The sequence below is a fragment of the Leuresthes tenuis genome, unplaced genomic scaffold, assembly GCF_036924035.1.
Source record: "Leuresthes tenuis unplaced genomic scaffold, fLeuTen1.0.hap1 SCAF_22, whole genome shotgun sequence".
Lineage (NCBI taxonomy): Eukaryota > Metazoa > Chordata > Actinopteri > Atheriniformes > Atherinopsidae > Leuresthes > Leuresthes tenuis.
In genome coordinates, this window is record NW_027325376.1 from 25,258,565 (window position 1) to 25,282,238 (window position 23,674).

The 23,674-nt window shown below is 38.5% G+C and overlaps 2 protein-coding genes across 2 annotated transcripts; one reads left to right on the plus strand and one right to left on the minus strand.

Moving 5' to 3' along the window:
• Positions 1-689: 689 nt before the first annotated feature.
• Positions 690-4,647, plus strand: ing2 (inhibitor of growth family, member 2). The gene is made up of 2 exons (XM_072376669.1): positions 690-982; positions 3,320-4,647. The coding sequence occupies exons 1-2, from the start codon at positions 838-840 to the stop codon at positions 4,018-4,020; spliced, it is 846 nt and encodes a 281-aa protein (XP_072232770.1). The 5' UTR covers positions 690-837; the 3' UTR covers positions 4,021-4,647.
• A 14,345-nt stretch (positions 4,648-18,992) lies between these two features.
• Positions 18,993-23,463, minus strand: rwdd (RWD domain containing 4). The gene is made up of 7 exons (XM_072376643.1): positions 23,268-23,463; positions 22,684-22,764; positions 22,434-22,543; positions 21,621-21,771; positions 21,283-21,391; positions 19,777-19,957; positions 18,993-19,658 (listed from the first exon to the last, which is right to left on the minus strand). Exons 1-7 carry the CDS (start codon positions 23,289-23,291, stop codon positions 19,655-19,657), a joined length of 660 nt encoding a protein of 219 aa, XP_072232744.1. The 5' UTR covers positions 23,292-23,463; the 3' UTR covers positions 18,993-19,654.
• Positions 23,464-23,674: the final 211 nt, after the last annotated feature.

Below are 23,674 nucleotides of genomic sequence, written 5' to 3' on the forward strand. Positions count from 1 at the left end.
ATTCACAAAGGTATAAATAAATTATCTACACAATCAATAAATTGGAGGACTTGTTGACTATACCAATGTGTAGGACAGCTGTGAGCCACACTTTCAGTCTCCAGTGAAAGATTGAATCCCATGGTCAAATTATAATATTTCATCCTTTATGATTATGTGTGTAGTCCTCAGCACACTTTCGGTAATGAAACTGTTTGTGGCAATTAGAGGGCAATCTATATTTTTACATTTAGGGGTGTACTTGTGCATACATTCTAATTTTGGGAAGATGGGTTCAAGTCATGACACTGTAAATATTTGTGTTGGTAGAATTAGGAACATTAAGATGTTTTACTGCAGCATTTACACTTAATGTTCTGAGTTCTAACAAGACACAAACATGCATGTGAAGAAACCATACATATAAACGAACTGCCTTACAAGCTGCATTTGATTTTGACAGTATATTTTTCGCAAAAAGGGAGTCTTTAATCCTGCTGTTGCTTTGCTCTAATTTAACATCTCAGATCAAATTTGACAGTGTAAGGTCACCTTGTCTCGTCAACTTCCCTTTATGAGTAAATTCCAAGGAAATATTACAATGATAAGAACACTCTCTGTTCTTCTTGATACAGCGAACTCCAGAAGCTCCGCCTGCGATGACGACAAATGAGAGGAAACTGTACAATGCCATAAAAGGAAAGTAGACCCGCATGCGCACTGGCATGAGTTTTGTTTGAAGTGAACTGCTGCTTGGAACTGCCCTATAAGCTGCAAAGTCGCCAAGCACTTGATTTTAACAGGATATTTGTTTAATTTTATCCACATTACTTTATTTCTCTATGCATCGTAGAAACGATGTTAGGCCATCATTTTCAAAATGTCGATAAGTCGCAACAACTGGTCAACTATGTGGAGGATTACCTGGAATGTGTGGAGTCCCTGCCTTTGGACATACAAAGAAATGTTTCTCTGCTACGAGAAATCGATGCAAAGTATCAAGGTATTGTGGTAAATGTTTTACCTTTTATTACAAGTACGTGCATAGAGTCAGCAAACATTGACGAATGGTGTGCTGAAATGGTGGAGAAGGCGCGAGCCTTGTGTTCCCATTTTGTAAAAAGCTAGTTTTCCTTGTTCCTTCCTACTTTAATGAACAGTAATGTGACTGTGTGATATGTGAGCAACCACAGTGACGAGCGAAGTGTTGAACTAATATGTCAGAAATCCCTCAGTTAGCCCAGCCCGGATACGCTCCATCCTGTTTTGTGTGCAACACCAAACACAATGAAAAAATTCCAACGTTATGTGCTTCTTTCTCACGGCAAACGTATATGTACAGTATAATATGATAACATAGCTCTTTTGAATAATTTGTGTTCAGTGGTAAAATCGGCGTAAATATAACCTGGAAATTAGGGCTATGTAATAGAAAAAATGCCAACTTTGATAGTATATTGATAGTGGCTTTCTGCTACCTAACACAGTGTTACGGTGAGGATTATCGTGCATATACCACTGAATACCGGACATTTGCTAGAATTAAACGTTGTATGGTTGATTAACTAATGCCGAAGCCAAATGCGTATAATAAAGATGAGTAGTATATCCACAATTGTGTTGTTTTTTTGTGTAAATCTGATCTGATGATAATATTTACCAAGCATTGTCGTTTTCATTATGTTATCTGGTACGTGATTTTGCATCTGAAAGTGCAGTTTATTTTCGGCTTGCTGTGAGATATTTTTCTCTTAACTTCAATAATAAGGCAGAAACCAGCATTGCTCAGTCTGCACCGCAGTCATTTGATAACAAAAGCCTACACTATGGAGAGACAATCATCGGTGTTACTTTATGTTTATGTGCGGTGAGCAGCAGTGTACAAGCAGCCTCCGATAGAATAGTAAAAAAAAAAAAAAACTCTCCTCATTCTGCCGGTAGAAGACATGACGTACAATCTCAAGCGAGATCGCACATCTTCATCGGCTTGAGCAAGGTTTTCTTTCCATTCGATCTAATCCTCGTCTTCGAGTGTGAACTGCAGAACCGGATAGCCCCTCTCCTAAGCAACCTCTTCAGCATCTGACTTTCGTCATTTCCTGTAGGCAGGAATTCAACCCTCCTCTCTCTATTCCCAGGCTTCACCACTCCCAATGACAACTCCAGTTTCATATCTGTCTGTTGAAGACTTGCAACAACTTACATAAGAAATCTAACCCAGTCCCTAAAAACAGCACAATCTTATTTTTCAAATATGTGGCAACAACAGAACCAGTCTCAACCCTAACCTCCCCAAAACATGCATACCCTGCCCTTTCTTTTACCCTTACCCTAAGGTCACAGGGCCATAGTCTTAACCATACGTCCCTCCCCCTTGCTCCACCACAGTAAAATTAATTTTCATAATTTTAACAATTTTCCCAAAACTTTTTCACCCTAAATTTGACCACCTGCTCGCCATTTTTATGCTCTCCCCTTCCATTTACCCTTACCCTTAGGTCATAGGACCATGCCCTAACACCTAAGTCTCCCAGAAACATTTCTTATACAGTTCCTACCTCATTTCTTTCCAACCTCTCCAAGACCATGCCACTACACGCAGCAGTTCCCAGCCAGATCACAAGTTGTAGCGTGCACCCCCTTGGTCTCTACACCAAACTCCATGGTAACCAACTGGTTGCGTAGGAGGAGGAGGGAGTAAAAACTCTTCAAACCTAAACTCCCCAAAACATACATCGGGTCAATTGGTGACTCTAAATTGACCCTAGGAGTGAGTGTGAGCATGAATGTTTTTTTTGTCTTGTCTCTGTGTAGCCCTGTGATGGAGATCTGTTCAGGGTGTACCCCGCCTCTCGCTCAGTGACAGCAGGGATAGGCTCCAGCCCCTCCTGCAGTCAGATTTAGAGTTGGTTAGATTAAGTGGGTATAGAAAATAGATGGATTGGATGAAAGGGCACATTGTGGGCTGCAGTGGTGGAGTATGTTCTAGAATAAGCAAGAAAGCAGAGAATAAAATAATACTTTGATTTCTCCTTGGCAGTTGCTTTTTAAGGCACAAGTTAAAACAGCCACAGCACATAGAAATATGTACCATTAGCAGATTTTTAGTGAATGCATCTGATAGGTACTTCCTGATTTAACTGTCTGTGTGGGCAGCTGACTGTGCGGCAACCCCAACACTCTGGGGACATTTCACATTTCAGTGTGACCCAGACCAAGGACTGAAATAGTCTTTTGGCTCCTTGAAAAAAGCCTGAGTGTTTTTGGTCGAAATGTGCCTTCTGAAATTTGGATGGTGTCCAGAAATGCATAATAATTTTGTGTATTCTGCCCTTTGCAGAGGTACTGAAGGAGGTAGATGAAGTGTTTGAAAAATACAAAGGTGAACAAGACACAGCTCAAAGAAAGCGTCTGCAGATTCAGCTGCAGAGAGCCCTAATCAGCAGCCAGGAACTGGGTGACGAAAAGATCCATGTAGTGACCCAGATGACAGAGCTGGTAGAGAACCGTTCCCGCCAGATGGACTCCCATTCCCTGTGCCTTCAGGAGCCCAGCGAAACTGAGCGTCTCACCATGGAGCGCCGCTCCAGTGTCCAGGAATCCCCAGCCCCTGAACGCACCTCAACCCGCCGCCCAAGACGCCAACGTAACAGCGAGAGCCGAGACTCGACCCACACATCTGCCAATGGCTCTTTGGTGGACGACCCTGTGGAAGAACTATCCCTTCCCCCTCCCCGAGAAAAGAAGTCAAAGTCTTCAAAGAAGAAGAAGCGCAAAGCCAAGCAGGAGCGAGATGCCTCACCAGTCGACTTTGCAATCGATCCTAATGAGCCCACCTACTGTCTTTGTGAGCAGGTGTCGTATGGTGAGATGATTGGCTGCGACAATGACCAGTGCCCCATCGAGTGGTTCCACTTCTCCTGTGTGGGGCTCACCTACAAGCCCAAGGGAAAGTGGTACTGCCCCAAATGTAGAGGGGACAATGAAAAGACCATGGACAAAAGTGTTGACAAAAACAGAAAAGATCGCAGGTCCAGGTAGTGATTCATCTGGAAAATGTCTTCAGACTAAATGTTAGGACTTCCAAATGTAGTTGATAAAAGTATTTGTGATGTAATAAGAGCACAATTGAACAATATTTAGCAGCAGCACTTAATACTAATCAAGGACAAACTGGCTACAACTGTCCTGCAATTTGTAGGGAGCCCAGCTAATGCAAGAATCATCATCTTGAAGCTGCCATCTTACAAGTGTTTGCTTTTTGTGAGACTTGTTTTTTATTTGACAAAAGTATGACTATATAAGGAAAGCATCTTTCGATTTACTATACCTTCTCATTCTGGATATGGTCCCATTTAAGGAAGAAAAAAATAAGAATTAAAAAAAGAAAAAAGATTACTTTCTTTTTTTTACCTTTTGGTCAAACTAATTTTTCCTTTGTTTAAACTTTTTAAAAATACTCACTAATTTGAATCAGTGTCTTTCTGCAGTAAAAGCTTGTAGAACATAACGTACCCATGTAATATGTTTATAAAGCTCATATTTAATTTACAACATGATTGTTGATGGAACAATTGAAGTCAATAGCTTGTTTATAGTTTCACTGGTTCTCTATTCCAATTGTGTACATTAGTTTTTATATTCATTAAAACAATGGTCACTCAGTTACCATTAAATTTTTATTTGGTGTTAAATATGCAAGAACTCTGAGATTCCAGCCTGCTGTGCCATTATTCAGTGTTATTTTAACAAAATATTAGATGATCTGTGTTTTACATGTTTTCGTGGTAATTTCATAGAAATGTTCCTCATATTTAAAAAAAAAAAAAATTATCAGGCCTTCTCTGTTCATTCATCCATTTTCTATACCTACTTAATTCAATCAGGGTCAGGAAAAGGGGCGTGGAGTCCCTTCTATACTCCGCAATTTGTAGATCTCACATCTTTTTTTGAAGAGGGAGTACTTTTACCTTCCTTTGTGTCGTTCTCACTTGTCTCTTGTGAAGAACTTTTAAAAGGTCCTTTGCAATTGGGTAAATATGGAGAAATGTAAAAAATAACCTGCTTGTTAGATTTTAAGAAATGGGAGGAAAATAGATTAGGTAAGAAATGAGTTGTTTGCTTGAAAGACTAATTATACTTTTATTCTGCATATTGGGTGAATGGTATTTAGTCTTCTTGGTTATTTAACTACAGTTTACAGTTTTTAGATTGTGCTCTACAATTCAAAATATGCCTTTTAACCAAACTGCATAGAATTTTTTTCAACTTTCCAGGAAATGAATTGGTTGACTATCGAGGTGTAACTGAAACATAGCAGAAATTAATATTCTTTTCATTATAAAGCTGCACTGGCAACGACTTTTCATGCAATATTTATATCAGTACGCAAATGACTGAATACCCATATTGTATGTTCTTTTGACATTAATCCCAATTTAAGCATGACATGCTAACATTCTCACTAGTTTTTCAGTTACAATTTTGAAAGCTTGATTTTAGACACAATGTTAGCATGCAAATGCATATACTATTGCTGACCTTCAGTATAGCTCAGACTGGCAAAAAAAGCTGAATGAGACCAGATTTTTTTTTGTGTGTCTGACCTCCATTTGGGAATCAGAAAAAAATATGACTGCCAAATTCCATGGTCAGTAATTGAAGAGAAATTGCAAATATTTCTATTTGTATATTTTTTTCATAACAAAGAAAGAAGGAAACGCTATGGATAAATTATACATCTATTTTTGCTGTTACCTTCATATAACAAGCCAGTTAAACGCAAATTTGATGGTTACATTTGATGTGAAAGTAACATTGTTATTACTCAGTTTGAAAATGTCATGTATATTGCTTCAGATAACATTTCAAGACTACACAATATTTCTTTGGCTATGTGATGCGGACGATCTTTGCGTAAAAGCAACTTGGCAATATTTCATGAACAAACTTAATATATAGCATTGGCCTTTAAGAGAATTGTAAGTGCCCTCTGAGTCCACACAAGGAAATCATAGTACATTTACTCATAGACAATTAAAATGGGTGAATTCACTTATTCTTTTCACGGTATCAACCATTACCAACAATTAAATTTACAATTAAGTATGTGAAACATTTGGTTATTTACATTACAGAATGTCAAAACAGATCTTTCAGATTAGACTAATTAACAGGAAAAACTGAAAGGATGACAAGTTAGACATTTAAGAATTTTAGAAATGAGAAATTTCACACTTTATACATTCTATGCGCTTTTTGTAAGGAAGTTCAATGCAGGGCTTCATAAGACATTTTAAGGCTTGCAGATATACAGGTGGCTATACTTTTGAAAAACGTGCAAAATATAAGTCACTACAATTGCACACAACATGTTGTGCAAAATTATAGTGGAAATGAGAAACTAATGAAAGTGACTTCCCTCACATGGCCAGGACATTATGGGAGCATGGCTAGAGCTAAGAGTCTCCTCACTGCTGCTGGACTCTCCAAAGACGCTTACGTCCTCACAACTGTGACTTGCTGAGCTAACAGTGATGAGGGTAGGACTGTGGCTGAGGCCAAGCTGGATGGAAGCCTCAGGTGTATCAAGCAACTTTTCACAACAGATGGGTACAGACAGGACGCTACACACCTCCAGTTCCCAAAGACCTAACTGCCCTAGATTAATATAATAATGTATGATCATTGGTTTACTAGTAAACTGATTTGGGGGATGGTTTATCATACATTTTAACAGGTTTCAGAGTTCCATTCAAAATTACACTCAATTTGACCACTGGGGAAGGCAAATGCATATATGGCTGTGATTTCAGTATGATTATCACTGAAGGATACAATGTGCCAGTACTTCTGTAAAATCAAAGCATAAGAATTATGGTTATTACCATGAGCACAAATTTCTGACAGCAGGTGGATGATAATAAAACTAAGTCAATAAAACTATTCAGCTGCACATGTTTGAACCAGAATTTGACCAACAACAAGCAGATACTACTCCTATGTTACACAATGCAGTTAGTTACAGCTAGTTTAGTTTGCCACACAGAATAAACATAACAATAACAACTTGCTTCCTGTTGTTGTAGAAATGTTGACTTAGTCAAAGAGGTCAAAAAACACACAGACACTCTGACCTGAGAAGAAGTACAAAGCAGGTCAAATATATCATTGGTGATCCCCTTAAATATCATGCTTTGAATAAAAAGAAATCCAGAACCACAGTATACAACGCTGGAAACAGTAATCAAAGACAGGTTGAATGAGTATAGACAGTATACAATATACATTAAACACAATATCTATATATCAAAAGAGATGTGTGATTAACTTTTTAAAATAATCTTTTTATTGTTTAATTATTCCTTTTCCTCAAGCCAATTACCCAGATTCAAGCCAATTACAATCCAATTCATTGTAATACAATCATAATCCAATCAATTTCAAACAATCAAATTCTAAAGCCAATAAAAATAAAGTTGCCAATCTAAGAAAACCAACAAATTGCACCAAAACATCTCTGCAAGCCAATTAAACTCCCTTTCAACTTTTAAATGATGAAAAATAATAACCAGGATTGTGTTTATCTTTGGATCCGTTGGTCCAAATTTCACAAATGAGGTAACGTTGGAATCCCTGGATTTAGACGAGTTCAACACACCCTATGACGTCATTTGGGCCATATTGGATTTTCTGCCATTTTGAATTTTATCAAAAAGCATTTCAGGTCACACAGATTGTCTGATTTCCACGGGACTTGACACACAAAAGTTATCATGTGGATTTTTTAATTTCACTTCTGTTTGCCGTAAAAGTCAATCAAACTCGGCGCCGGCATGCCAAACAGGAAGTGAGGCCATATCTCTGCGATGCATTGATGTTTCAATGCCAAACCTGCTGTATGGACTCATGATGCCTTCCTGAGCAGCCATAGGCTTGCCTCCTATGCTGCTAGGCCTCCCCATCACTGCTTGCAGCTATATATTTAATTGGGGATGTATTGAATTAACCAATGATGTGAAGACTGCAAGGAAATTCTTCTCTAAAGGTTTTTCTTCTCTGGTTGACAAACATGCCTCTTTCAAAAGATATTTAAAAAAAGATATTTCAAAAGAAAAGGTTAAAGGGAGGGATAATCCATGGTTCACTCTTGATTTAGCCGATGTACTGCATAATAGAAACCTTGCTCGGGCTAAGGCTAGGAAGACCAGGGCCGAGGCAGCTAGGCTTATATTTAGGCAACTCAGAAACAGTTTTACCTTTCTTATAAAAAAAGCCAAGTCTGATTTTTATCCCTCTGCTACTACCAAAAATCTAAACGACCCTAAAACATTTTTGGAAAGTGATCAAACCTATTTCAGCCACATATAGTCATAATGAACTCCCACCCTGTACTGTTAATGATGCCACTACTGTAACTGATAGGACTTCCATGCTTGATCGTTTTAATAAGCATTTTATTGCCTCTGGCTCCCTATTCTCCAGGTCTTATCCCCCCATTGCCACACCTGCCCTTAATCCTAAACCTTCTGTTCCAGATGCTGGTTACATGTCTGCTGATCGACCTTCCATTAGTTTTAGGTTGTTCTCAGTGGAAGAGGTCCATAGACCTCTCCTCTCTCTGGACATACCTAAATTGTTCAGAACCTTATTTTTTTAAGAGTGAGCTGCTGATTTTATTGCTAAACACCTCCAATGTCTCTTTAACCTCACTATCACTACAAGAAGTATTCGGAAATTTGGAAGGTTGCTTATGTTCTACCCCTTTTAAAAGGAGGGGACCTTACCTTCTTGAATAATTATCGACCCATATCCAAGGTCTCCATTTTGTCAAAGGTCCTTGAGGGTCAGTTAATGATCAGTTGGAGGATTTTCTCCACACTAACACTAATATTCTCTCCCCGTTTCAGTTCAGCTTTAGCAAACGACACAGCACTATCACAGCCACCTTCAAATGCACTAATGACGTAATAGACTCACTGGATCATAGAAACGTTTGTACAGCCCTCTTGGTTGACCTTTCTAAGGCCTTTGACCCAGTGGACCACTCTATTTTGAAGCAACAACTGCTTGACAGAGGTTTGTCTGAGGAGGCCGTTGACTGGTTTGATCTGTCTGACAGAAGGAAATGTATTTATTTTGAAACTCATCCACACTACATATTTCTACCCGTGTTCCCCAGGGCTCAGTTCTGGGCCCTCTTCTGTTTGTTACTGATTTAGACACATTGGGCAGAAATGTCCCTAATGTCAAATGTAATTTTTATGCTTTTAACCTTGGGGAACGTCATCTCATTGAGCTAAAACCTAAATTGATCATTTTCTCTAATTGCAGGAAAGTACTTGAGCCCCCTCCCAGCATTTTAATGTTACAAGGGTGTGAGATTGCACTTGTGACCTGTTACAAGTATGGCTCTTGGCTCTTGGCTCTGATCTTGGATCGGCTTTCTTTAAAACTCGCATAGAAAACCTGGTAAAAAGATTAAGGTTGAAACTGGGATTCTTTTTTTCATCTTGTTTATCTTTTTCTGCCAGAAAAAAAAAGTTGGTTGCTGCCACCTTGCACCCTGTGCTTGATAACGGCAACCTTTTATATATGAATACCCCTATGAATTGTTTGCGAAGTCTGGATTCTGTGCATCACAGTAAACTTTTATTTATAAAGCCACCCTAGGTCTACTCCCCAACTATCTATGTGATTTTATTTCTAAAACTCATTGCAATTACCGTTTATGTTCCAATAATTTATACTTTAAAGTAATTGTAATTTAAATTATTAAATGTGCCCAAACGTTTGTTCTGAATTTGGTATAGCATTGTTTAAAGTATGCCGCACCTGCTGCCCGGAGCTCACTGCAGAACACATTGAATCTAAAGGAGCTCATCATCCTTGGATCATTTAAAAACCGTATGAGAGATTTTGTTGCAACTACATATTGCATTTGTTTATCCTAATGTAAAATCTTAATCTTGATGCTTATATCTAGAATGTATTTTACTTATGTTGTTGCTTGTTGTTTGTTTTTTAATTATTGTAACTTTAATGTTTTGCAGGATGCAGTCTTGGCCAGGCTTTCCTTGAAAAACAGGTCACTCAACAGGACCGACCTGATTAAATAAAGGCTAATAAAAAAATTATAATAAAAGAAAAAATATATATATATTTGAATAGTATGTACATATATTAAGGCTGGGCACATGATCACGTTATTTTTGCGTTAACTAATGAATTAATTATCACCGACAATTATTTGTCTCCCATTAAAGCCGTTTTTATAATTTATTATTTTTATTGTAAACGTCCGTTGCTCACTGGCTTTTATTTTGAAAAAGTCCATCGTGAGCGAGCCTAGTATGTTGCTTACTGCTGCGGCGCTCACAGGAAACAGTCAGAAAAGAAAAGAATGGCGGATGAAATCGGCTAAACAAACATGGAGAAGGTTACGGAACTTATACATGGCCATTTTCATTTCAAAGTTCCTCCAGATGGTGCAGTCGACAGAGCCAAAGTTTTGTAAGCACTACAACGTTGAATTGTCTTATCACCGGAGTATTTGAGTTCCTTCAGTGTACAGTTCCAATAAAAGTGCGTTATATGCTACTTTTGAATTCATTATTATAAATGATTATTAATGATTGATTATTATGATTAATCATGATTAATCACAGGAAATCATGCGAATTAATGCAATTAAAGAATTTAATATTTGCAGCCCATGTATTAATGCTACATAACAGATCACTCTCAGATTGTGGTTCCTACAGTCTGTAAAAGTGGATAAAAGAGAATGGAATGGAAGGCTCACTCTAATTTTATTCTAAGTTTTAAAACTTTTCCTTTTGATAAAGATAAAAGATAGGGGTGGCTCAAGTGACCCCAAAACATTCCTTAGTTATGCTGCTATAGTCCTATACTGAAGGGTAATCTCTTATAATGCACCTTTCTTTGCTCTCTCTTCTTTGAGTCTGAGTTCTGCTCGAGGTTTCTTCCTGGTTTTTTATTCCATCTTTGCCTTATGGTTGCTAAGGTTCGGGGATTTGATCAAAAATCATTTTTGATGCAATCTGTTCGTTTAATTTGATAGGCAACTTTTTTGTATTTGGCAAAGTTTGCATTCTCAGAACGGTGTGGTGCTGATCTCGAAACCAAAGTTGTAAACAGTGGTATGTCAACTCCCATGTGCTCCAAGGCAGTTTCAAGCCCCAGAATGTGCATGACAGAAGTCAGTGTATTTCAAAACAGGTCAGAGGCACATAGTTTTTAAGTTACTTTAAATAGCCTCCTTTAACCAAACTCTTATTCACCAGGGACAGTTCAGAGTAAAATTGTGAAGAAATGCTGTTATATGCCACCTTAATATAAAAGCAGCCTGAGAAAGCAGCTGGCTTTTAGCATCAAAGTGTGAAGAAAAGAAGACATATTTATCATTCAATTCAATTCAGTTTTATTAATATAATGCCAAATTACAACAAATGTCATCTCAAAGCACTTAAATAATATAGTCCAATTCAAGCCAATTGGAGTTCAATTCATTGTAATCATAATCCAATGAAATCCAATTAATTAATTTGAAAATAATCCAATTAATTCATATAGAGCCAATTCAAAAACAATCTCCTAGCTAAGGAAACCAACAGATTGCACCAAAACTTCTCTTCAGTCCAATTTTCAATCCTGAGCATGCCTTAGGAAAGGAAACTGTGGAAAGGAACGACTCCCTTTTAACGGGAAGAAACCTCTGGCAGAACCAGACTGAGGAAGGGTGGCCATCCGCCTCGACCAACTGGGGTTTGAGAAGACAGAAAAGAGGGGAAAAAAAACACTGTAACACCATTCAAAGGATATCTGTTGAGAGGGAAACACAAGTTAATGACAACAATAATGTCACATGTACATAATATCATTTGAAAAATTAAACTTGGGGGTGACAGATGACGTCCCCCAGCAGTCTAAGCCTATAGCAGCTTAACTATGGGATATTTCAGGATTACGTGAGCCATCCCTAACTATAAGCTTTATCAAAAAGGAAAGTTTTAATCCTAATCTTAAAGTTAGAGAGGGTTTCTGCTTCCCGGACATTTACTAGTAGCTTATTCCACAAGAGAGGGGCCTGATAACTGAAGGCTCTGCTCCCCAATCTACTTTTAGAAACTCTGGGAACCACAAGCAAACCTGCAGTTTGGGAGCAAAGTGCTCTGTTAGGAAAATATCTTACAATGAGATCTTTAAGATATGATGAGCTTTATCAGGGGGCTTATAGAGGGCTTCCTATACACTCGTCTTCTGGGATGACATCATCAACGCCCGCTGCCGCAGCACAGCTTATTCACTCCAGTAAGGACGTCCATCGTACTCAAAATTGCCGTCCACATCGTCAAAATCTGATAAATATCCTGCCATGTTGCACAAAACTATCAGTAGTAACTACGTGTGAAGTTAGCCAACTGTCACAGAGCAAGGAGTAAATAAGCTGTGCTGCAGCAGCGTACGTCGATGACGTCATCGCAGTAGATAGCTGCCAATAACAATAACACAGCAGCTATGTGCTAACAGTGCAATAGTTCGCGTTCATTCATTCATTCGTCTTAAAGTATTGGTGAAATAAAGACAGATAATGCCTTATTTAGAGGCTGTATTGTCAATGCCCTGCTCTCTCCTGTTATATGGATATACGCGGATCTCGAGTGATCTAAATATCTTCCGAAGGACACCGACTTTCACCAAACTGTTCTCGGTGAGTAGATAAACGTATTTCATGCCAGAAATAAGGTCTAGGTTTAAAAATACCGGAGTTCCCCTTTAAGTTGTGGTCTCAATCTGTTTAAAGACCATTCAAAATATGATCCAAATGATTCCAAACAGTACTATAAGGAAGAAGTTTCAAGATTTCACGGGCAATTTAACTTCATAAACAAAAAACTCTTTTATTTTTTAAATTTCACCATATTTCTCAGTGAAGATAACCTTTTTAAGAAGCATTGTGTACAATTTGCAGAATTATTTTAAAAAACTGAAGACCAGTGCCTGTTTTCAAATAATTAATTTTAAATAAGTAAATGATACTCTGAGTTTCATAGTAAAAACCTAAAACTGAGAAATGATTAGGTATGAACAGAGCACAAGAGAGAGGCAGAGTCTCTTAGAAGTAAAGATGGACAGATGTTCAGCAATCTGTAAAAAAAATGTCTACAAACTTTGGAACAATTTCAGAATAATGTTCATCATCATAAAGTTGTGAAGTAAATATTCCAAGAAAGGGAAGACATATCTGTACACAAGGAAAATAGACAAAAATCAGAATTAGATGCCTTTATCATGCGACATCAAATTGAAAACAGGCTTGATTCTGTCATGGAAATCCCTGCATGGGCTCAGGAAAAATTTCTGAAATCACTATGTGGATGAACGCAGTTCACAATGCCATCCACACATTAATAGAGTAGGTTAAAGCTCCATCATGCAAAGAAGCCATTTGTGTAAGTAAAGTGAGGTACAGCGAGGTAAAGTGGAAAACTGTTCTGTGGTCAGACAAATCAAAATTTGAAGTTGTTGCTACTAAGGGCGACCCAACCAGTTATTAGGTTTAGGGGGCTATCACTTTTTTTTTTTTTTTCACAGGGCAATGCAGGTTAGGATTTTTTTCCCCTTAATAATAAACACCTTCATTTAGACACAGCATTTTGTGTTTACTTGTGTTATCTTTGTCCAATATTTAAAATTGTTTGATGATCTGAAACATTTAAGTGTGACAAACAAAAATGGTAAATCAGGAAGGGGGGAAACACTTTTTCACACCACTGTATATCCTCCAGGAAAAGCACGAAACGTTATTGTCTCTGTAACCAAAATTTGTTCCTTTTAACTGTACCTAAATCCCATAGTGAGTTGAGGAAAAAAAACATTTAAATATGTTGCCCCTACACTTGGAATCAGCTCCACAACTGCCTAAATCTGAAACAGCTGATCTCTCTAAATTATTTCAACAAATTTTCAAACTTCCAAGATGTGGAAACTTCTGGCTGTAAATGTTACGATTTTTCATTGCTGCCCCTTTAAGATTACTGTTGCAATTACTTGACAAGTAAATAGCTTTTCTTCAGTTTGCAATGTTTTTACCTTGTTCAGTTCATATGATGTGTACTAGTAGTCATTTTTATATGTATCCATACTGTTTGTGCTGTTAGTGTCATGAAGCCTTCATATTTCTTTACGTTTAGCAAAAATCGAACTTGGAACTTGTTAACCGGGCATGGTTCACTAAAGTTGACCTATGTGACTGAGCACTTTTTAAGGTTTGCTGGGCAAAGCTGCTCTGTCTTGGCCTAGACATGCTTGATCTTAATCTTTCTTTCAAGATTCCTTTTTATACTGGTTAAATTTCTACAGCCTCTGTACATGGGACATCTGCTTAACCAGTTGAGCTATCCAGTGCAACTATGAAAAGATATTTGAGAGCCTTTTTTCACGGTTGGAGCTCCACAACCACCCCAGAGAACAAATATTCTGAGACCATGGTGAGTGGGGATTCCAGTTTGAGCACTCTACCAGATTTGAAGAAAATACAGTATAAAACTATTTAAGAATGGGTGAATGTGGCATGTAGTGTTAAAGCACTTTGATGTGTTAGCATGTGTTGATGTGAGGGGCCCGAGGAGAAGAGGCCCGAGAATAGAACCTTGAGGCACCTTGAGCACCTCTCACGTCTCCCACATGAGAGGTGCTCAGTGGTTCCAACACAAACACAAACACTTATCAGTGAAAAGTAGGACCTGAACCACTCTAAAACACCACCCTGAATGCCCATCAAGCTCTCCAGACGAAACAGAAGTATCTGATGGTCCACTGTATCGAAGGCAGCTGTTAAATCCAACAGAACCAAAACTACACAGTTACCAGAGTCTGTGGCTAAAAGAACATCATTAATAACCCTTAATAGTGTGGATTCAGTACTGCAACAGGTTTTAAACCCAGACTGGAAAACTTCAAGGATGTGGTGCTCATCTAAGAATGATTTTAAATGATTTTCTTCAAGATCTTAGAAAATATCTAAGCTAGGCTTCTTAATTAGTGATGTCACCACTGCATGTTTAAAACCTGCAGGTACAACCCCATTTGCCAAGCTGCCATTAAGTATCTTGAGCACATATGGTGCTGAGGTTGAAAAAACCTTTAAAAAGGCAAGGTTCAAAAGACAGGTTCATTCAGGTTCACCAATTATTTCTTCCAACAAGGACAGGCTGATAAGTTCTGTCAAATCTGCTAAAACAAAGTATTTTTCTAGTATTATTGCCTCTAACTGTTACAATCCTCGTCTTTTTTATAAGACCAGTAGGACTGTATAGTGTAGTGGTATGATTGCCATCTTTCATGTGGGATATCTGGGTTCAAATCCCCTCCATGAAAGGTACTGTCTCCAGTAGGGGTCCTTAGGCAAGACCCCCTAACTCTATCAGCCTACCTGTAAGTTGCAGTATATCCTGCAACTTAGGATCAGCTTTTTTTTTTGGATAAAAGCATCTGCTAAATACATAAACATAATTTAAAACTGGTCAAAAACAGCAGAGGTGGCGATGGCGAGGTCATCAGAAGGAGGATTAAAGTGGGCCCTGATGCTGGCAACCCGAAGCTTGTATTTGTGTATTTAAGTGTATTTATTCATTGTTACACAGTGAAGACAAGGACAATGGAAATCATTATTATCATCAAGGCAACAACAGTGGTGATGTTAACAATGATGGAAAAGAAAGATGGTGATGCAAAGTTTAATTAGTAGGAAAATTATGATCTAGTTTGGGGTAAATAAGTATAAAACTTAAATGAAATGATGAAATTAAGATTAAACTATGACATGACTTTATAATATTTGTCCAGAATTAATCAAATATGCAAAAATCCATCAGTAGAGTTGATTATAACAAAATCAATGTCAAAAAAACTTTTTGTTCACTGAAAACACAATATAAAAACTGAAAGAAAAAAACCCACTGTAGTTACTGCACTTTGTTTTTCCATTGCTATTAGAACCATTTCAGGCAATGCAAAGGCAGAGTGCAGTAACTACGTTTTTGGGGTCAAAGGTAAAATTAGTCGTTATGGTTTTTGGGCATAACAATTATCTTATGAATACATGTACAATTAGTGCAATATCACTCATATACCTATAACCCATTTGGGTGGCTGGTTCAAAAACTTTAAAGCCTTTTTTCTCAGTTTTACCTTTTGCGTAGTTACTGCAGTTAGGCTTTGTAGGGCAGTATTATACTCTTTGACACCGCCTCATAATACAAATACAAAGGACATTGTTTGAAGAGAAAGAGACGACGTTTCGGTAAGTCTCTATTATTTATTCTTCTCCTTATTCAACTTAAAAGAAAACTATTAAAACTGACAATAACTGACAGAACATACATTTCGTTTTCATGACAACAACCGTTGTCATGGAGACCAGAAATAGAACGTTATTTGTGTGTGCGTTCTAATTCATCAGTGTCGCCACACAGCTCCCCCAGAACACACATAATGACATCCCAAGTTGCAACATGCATAAACCAGCAGAAACTTCCCTGCCCCTACGACTATGCCTAATAGACTTTGGAGGTGAGGGAGGAACAGGTAAGGGTAAAAGCCCAACATCAGGAATAGGGTTGGGAGGGCGGCCGCGGCGGGCTGGGCCAGAGCTATAGAGTATATACAGTATATAGTATATATAGAGTATATACTCTATAGCTCTGGGCTGGGCGAGCCAGCTCAACTGCGTCATCCTGGAACACGTGAGCGGGTTTGAAACGATCCGCCGAAACTCGGTCCTGACCAGTCCCTATCTCGATCAGAAAATACTTTGGCCCCGCTTCCAGCACGCGAAAAGGACCATCATATGGGGACCGCAGGGGAGAACGGTGTGCATCATGGCGGATAAATACACATTTGGCCGACATAAGGTCCTTGGGAATGTATGATTGAGGAAGGCAGTGGTGCGCCGCCACAGGTGAGAAAACTCTGGCCTCGCTCTGTAACCCAGACCTCCCTGTGAAACTGGGGCCCAAACCCGGAACACTAGAAAGGAACTCCCCTGGGACTCTCAAAGACTGACCTAGAACCAACTGAGCAGAGGAAGAGTGCAGGTCCTCCTTAGGAGCGGAGCGCAGACCTAACAAAACTCATGGCAACCTGTCCACCCAGCTACTGTCAACTAAAGAAACACGAAGAGCAGCCTTCATAGTACGATGAAACCGCTCACACAGCCACATTTGGCCCGCGGGCCTTGAGTTTGACACAGTGTTAACTCAGCAGGCCTTCAGAGTAGGTCACTTCCAGGTAGAAAGGACAGAGGCAGGCCAGGATTAGCAGCTGCCTCTCCTGCCCTCTTCAGGGCTCAGAGGGGGGGGGGGGGCAAAATGGAGGGACAGAGGGAGTGACAGGGACAGAATGGTAAGAAGACTGTAAAAAGGCAAAAAATAAATAATAATAATAATAATTGTTGCATCAACAAACCTGTGCTGTTGCTGTTTGTTTAAAGGAATGGCTTGAAAAACTAGTCGTGACAACTTTCTCCTTTCAAGCGGTAAAGTAGTAAAACTTATTGCAATAGAACACAGAAAAAAAAAATTCTACCCCCCCCCCCCCATTCCAGCTGCCATTGGATGAGAGACTAATACACCCCTGACAGGATGCCAGTCTATTACAGATACAAACAAGTTGAACAACCATGCATGCTCACTCCTACGGTCAATCTAAAATCATCAACTAACCTGACCGCATGAGAAGCCCCAGGCAAGCTTTGAACTAGGAACCCTCGAGCTGTGAGGTGACGATTCTATCCACCACACACCACTGTGCAACCCAAGCTGTTTAAGACCTAATCTAATATAAAATGGACTGGTTTAACATTAAGAGAACATTGTAGCTTGGACTATCCACAAACTGAAAGCAGAGATGAGGACTGAAGTTGCATGACTCGACTTGAGTCGCACTTAAAACAAGTTACAAAAAAAAACTTCACAGAAAGACTATTTTTCCATAAAAAGGCAAAAATCCCCTCAAGCATGCAAAACTGATTATGTTTTTCAAAATTTGGAAATGATTTCTAATGTCATTTGTAAAAAAAAAAAAAGTATAAAAACAGATAGTCCACAGGTGCTGCATCCTGTACTTGAACAGCAACTCTCCAAACAAAGCTTAGTAACTATAATATCAAATAATATGACAATATTAAAATAAAAACTACTTAAACAAGAGACCTTCAAATATTTACTTAAAGGATTTGTGTATAACTCTAAAACTACGCAGTGTAATACAAAAATCCTATTTTTTTTTTTACAAATGAATGGCTCCTCATCAGGCCACTGCAGAGCTTGACGAGCTGATCATTTGGATCAGGTGTGGTGAAGGAGGGAAACTTCGAACACATGCAGGGCAGTGGGTCATGAGGACCGGAATTGAGAAACACTGAGCCAGTGAGTGTGGCTGAGCATGTCCCGAGCTGGTCAGGCCGCTACTGTCTTTTAGCAGTAGATGGCATTTCATCTGTTGGCTTTCTCACATCTACAATAAATATGGGATTAAAATAGACAATTTTACCATTTACTCAAATATAAAAACTTAGCAAAAATCTTGTTCAATTTAAATACATTTTCAAAAGAGGTATACCCACATACAACTTACAAATACACATCTGCTAACCAGAAGCTGATTTGTTGTCATCCATTTTCATTGACACACAATGTCCCGTTTATGAGAATGTCTTAAAAGATGAAATTACAGATTTTCAAAGACTTGAAAAGTTCAAACATGTCTTTTTTTTATTTCCATGCTCCAATCATGGGGTAGACCCTGGTGATCAATGTTGTCAATCTCTCAAAATCCATTCATGGAAACATTTGAAGCAAACAAGACCTAAACGACAGGAACCGACTGCATTCATTCATAAAACCTGTGCAGGAGAATTTGTTGATTATATTCTTATATGCAGTCAGACTCATGGGATTAATGAAAGCAATATATTACTGGACACAAAGTTGAGAAAAGTTTATTTAATTATCATATAAAACTTTTGGAATTTACTATTAATAGGGAAAACATCACATCTGTCATAATAAGAAACTGGTGAAAAGAGTAACATTTGCTGCATTGTTAAAAATGTGTTTGCTTGAACAAAGTCTCATGGTATCATGATACCATAAAGTAACAGCATGATAGCACTTGACACTTGAGAGCAACATCCAACAATAATAGCTCTAGTGCCTCACCTCACATACTGAAAACATGGCAGTGAGAGCAGGTAAGTTTATCTAAAGGGAACTCCACCCTCATGGACGACAGAGCCGTATTTTTGAGCACAAACTGAATCAACAAACAATGCCGTGCATCTATTCACCTTGCTGTAGGGCACAAACACAGCAAACAATAAAATAAAGCAAGGACTTCAACCATTCACCAGCTCAAAGAGTTACAGTAAGCCAGGATCATGTCTCCTCTGTTACCCAGCCAGCTTTGGTTTTCAAGGTGGAAGCAACCATGTTGAGTGTAACATATGGCTCAAGTTGAACATGAAGGCATCTGTAGAGAAGCAGCAGCAGCTGCACTGAGTTCACACTTGCATGAGACTCATACTACATGTTCTTGTATGAAGCAGATAACTGCAGTTGAGCCTAGTCATCGTCTTTTCCTCCTGTTTTACTCAGCTAAAGAAGAAACATGCAAGAAAAAAAAGACATTAGAAGCTGGCAATGTGTTCAGAATTTATTTCTTTTTTAAAATAAAGAAACTAAAGTAATTATAACTTAACTGACTGGTACTTACATGCTGGGAAGTTGGTTAAGTAGCAATGGCCAAGGAGGACAGAAAATAATATAAAAAGGTAAATAATCATGACACTGTAGAGAGGATTGAGAAGTCCACCATCTTGTGGAGAAATGCAGAATTCCACCTACCTTGATTACATCCACCCAGTTCCATCCTCTCGGTAGTTCCCCCTTATTGTCTGAAAGCAGAAACCTGTTCTGTTAAGTGCTGACTACACAAAAAAAAAACAGGCAAAATCAACGAGCAAACAAAAATAATAATCTATTAATGATAATCTATTAAATAAAAATGTCACGATAAAGTCCAATTTATTCCATTTTAAATTTCTACATTTTTTGCTTTGTCTATTTGTCCTATATTTTACTAAAAAATACTGCAATTGACTTTTTTTTCTGAAGCCATCTTTACAGGACAAGTTTCTAACAAAATGAACCATATTCAGCCTTGAAAATGTACAGATACCCAGAAAACATAAAATAAGAGAGCAAATATCAATAGAATATCCTTTAACTGCCCATTGTGATTCACATGGGCCGTCCACTGGTCAAACCCTTCTTTCCAGCATCTCAAGATTGTTGAAAATGGGCCCCAGACGTTTTCATACTGATACACCTTTGTTTTAAACCAGGGATGTCCAAAGTCGGTCCTCGGGGGCCGCTGTCCTGCAGGTTTTAGATGTTTCCCTGCTTCAACACACCTGGTTCAGATGAAATGGATCTCTTCAAAAGATTGTTAAGTCCTGCACAAGCCTGCTAATGATGCCTTGATCTGAATCTGATGTGCTGAAGCAGGGAAACATCTAAAACTTGCAGGACAGTGGCCCTCGAGGACCAGATGTGCACATCCCTGTTTTAAACCAACTCAGCATTGATTAGTGTTAAAGCAATCTACTGTTAGTGTCATTGCTAACAAACAGTGCAGTGGTATACTATTAATCACACACAAGACAGTAAAAAAACATCTGGAAATGTGCGTGGAAGTAAGACATGTGGGTCAGACATCCAACGCTCTTATGATATTTCACTATGATCCAAACTTTGCATTTATTTTTTCAATTTAGTGCTTCTTTGTGTCCAGTAGGGGTTTGTCTGGGTATAATCCCCATAAAGTAAGAAAAGTAGAAGCATTCTTTTGTTTTGGTTTGGCTTGGTGGTATCAAAGACTAGCTGGACAGCTGCATAATGCATCATGCTGTGACTTCAATAGTCAAGCTCTACAGGATACAATATTCCTAAGGAGCATTTTTGAGCCCCAACATTCGCTCAATAATTCAGGAAACAACAGTAAATTTGACCGCCGGATTCCTAAAACTTTTGATTTGCTCTTTCTTTTATTGCAAAGTACAAGCTCTCTAAAAGTGGCAGCAGCTTGATTAATGTAGACATGGCTCTAATATTTCAGATGTCACCATCAAATATATCCGTCTTTCATCACCCTTTACTGAATTAATCTAATAGATCAAATAAAAATGGTCTCAATTGTGAAAGGGAGAACATTCTGTACCTGTTCTGTTAATCATCCTCCTTTTCTGTGCTTTAGTCAGCTGCTCTTTCTTCTCCTTCCTTTTTGCTGCTGAGGAGGGAGCCGTAACCTCGCTGTTTGATGTCAGCGTCTGTTCAAGGGACACACATTCAGTTTTTATTCAAACTGCATAACTCTGGCTATTTATTCAATGATCATTGCATGCTAAAAATATAATGCTCACAAAAAAGCATAGTGTTGGTAAATATAAAAAAAAAATCTACCCTCCTACAATTACTAGCTACTTTGTAACGTCTGGAAAAAAATACTTTTTAAAAGACATTTGAAAAGCGTAAATGAAATAAGCCTTATGTGCTGACCACCGGAGTCACTACAGGCTTGTGGTTCTCCATGAGCTCCTCCTGGTTCTCCTTTGCCCACTCAAACAGAGTGAACATCATTGCAGTGCCCAGGTTAGCTTCAACTTGCTCTTCAAGCTTTGACAGGATCATCTGCTTTGTGTCTGAAGAGCTGTTAATAAATCAACATAATGGAAAGGGAATAATGTGTTGAATGTTTCAACATGAAGAAAGTCATGTTTGTAATCAGTTTATGACAGTTGTACAGTCACTCATAAATACAATAAAAGTCTTAAACTATGCTGCAGACAAACATGAGAGTAACACATATATACCTAGAAAACACAAGACCTGTCAGATTACAAACACTGACCGATCCATAGTTAGATATGTTTCTAATGCTATGAAAAGAACCCTGAGAGGACATCTGCAGTGAATCTGGCACTAAATAAATAAAGCTTAAAATGAACTGAGTCAAGGCATTTTTGTCTGTGTGTGCATCTTTGCCAACTAAAGACACACAAAAGAAGACTATTGCAATTATCATTCTGTACATTTTTCTGCACATAAATATGATGAAAAGCCAGAAACACTGAAAACCACACTGCCCCTGTAAAAAACAACTTCTCTGTCTCAAATACATACCTTGAAAGCAGTAAGGGGTCAACCCCTAAGACTTATCTGTAAATGCCTTTTTATGACTGAAAAATCAACCCATGAAATTTCAAAATTTTTTGCTTTCTCCAGACTAGTCTGCCATGTCTGAAATTAATGCTTCACTTGTAAATCAATGCATAGAAGAGGAAGAACTTCACACAACTGATTGCAACTTACATTCTGTTATTGAAAAAAGCATCCAGGGAGATTTGTGGGGCTGTCTCAGGGTATGTCTCTGACCATGTGACATCCAGGATGAATGCTTTGGTGTCCTCAAGGTCTCCAATCTATCATTCAGTATTTAAATAGAGGGCAAAAAGCTCATATACTATTTGTATCAATGTTCTAAAAAGACAACTGAAAAGGAGGCGTACACGGAATGGCAGTTTTCCAAGCAGACTTTGACAGTGAAGGGAGCAGTACTTACTCTAAACTGGAAAGAAACTGGACTGATTTCCTTGAAACATTCATCCCCTTCATAGATGGAACGAAGAGCTTCCAGCTCCATCTGTGATTAAAGAAAAGGCAGTGTCAGGACAGTCAGATTTAACCAAATAAATGTCAAAGGACAAAACTAATATATGCTCAATTAAGCTTGCTAACAGCTAATGTCCCTCTCTACCACAAACAGGGATAGCCTACTATGGAAACATGAGGTTGCTGTTAAATACTTATCATACACACTGAATGGATTTGTGGATGATTTGCACTGAGAAAATGTCTCGACTAATTGTTTATGTCGCAGAGATAAAACGTTGAATTCACAAACTTTTGAAAGGAGTTTGGCGATAATTCCTTGTTATGACCGTCCAAGTTGGAGCAGAAGAGTCACTTAATGTGCTGACTGCTGCTTTAACTGATCGGAACTCTGGCACACTGAATAGAAGCTGGTATGCTAACTTGTTTGCTTTGGAGCTTTGGACTGTCAACAGACCTATGCTAGCAGTCAAGTATTTAGCAGTTAGCTGCTAACAGTAGCTAGCCTCCAGCTGTATCATCATTCATTCATACCTCCTGATCCTCGTTAGCTGTCATGTTTTTCCTTCGGTTTCTATATCACACGTGTAGAGATCCACATTTAAATCATCCACTCAACAGCCAATTTCTGTCATTACAACGTAACTATGTCAATACTGCCACAACTTCCGAAGCTGGTGATATGTCGAGGTCTGTTTCCCCGTCGAGATCCGTTCCTTCTCCAGCTCCGCCGCGTTCTCGCGACGAAAGAAGCGCGCGCTCGCTAGTTCCAGAGGTATTGCGACCGTACCACGGCGTGACTCCGGAAAGTGTGAAGGTCCAAATCGGTATTCTACAGCGTTTCATTTAATTATTTATCTTTTTTAGAAAGTGAAAGCCTATGGAATCCCGTTTCCGTCACTTGATAAAAAAAATCAGACATACTAAGTCAAAATTATGAG

Bases quoted from the DNA above. Each gene is read 5' to 3' on its own strand.
- ing2 (XM_072376669.1), top strand. From the start codon at position 838: ATGTTAGGCCATCATTTTCAAAATGTCGATAAGTCGCAACAACTGGTC. The intron at 983-3,319 runs GTATTGTGGTAA...TGCCCTTTGCAG, and splicing joins AATCGATGCAAAGTATCAAG to AGGTACTGAAGGAGGTAGAT.
- rwdd (XM_072376643.1), bottom strand. From the start codon at position 23,291: ATGACAGCTAACGAGGATCAGGAG. The intron at 22,544-22,683 runs GTAAGTACTGCT...ACTGAATGATAG, and splicing joins CAGTTTCTTTCCAGTTTAGA to ATTGGAGACCTTGAGGACAC. The intron at 21,772-22,433 runs GTAAGTTGCAAT...ATTTATTAACAG, and splicing joins GCTTTTTTCAATAACAGAAT to CTCTTCAGACACAAAGCAGA.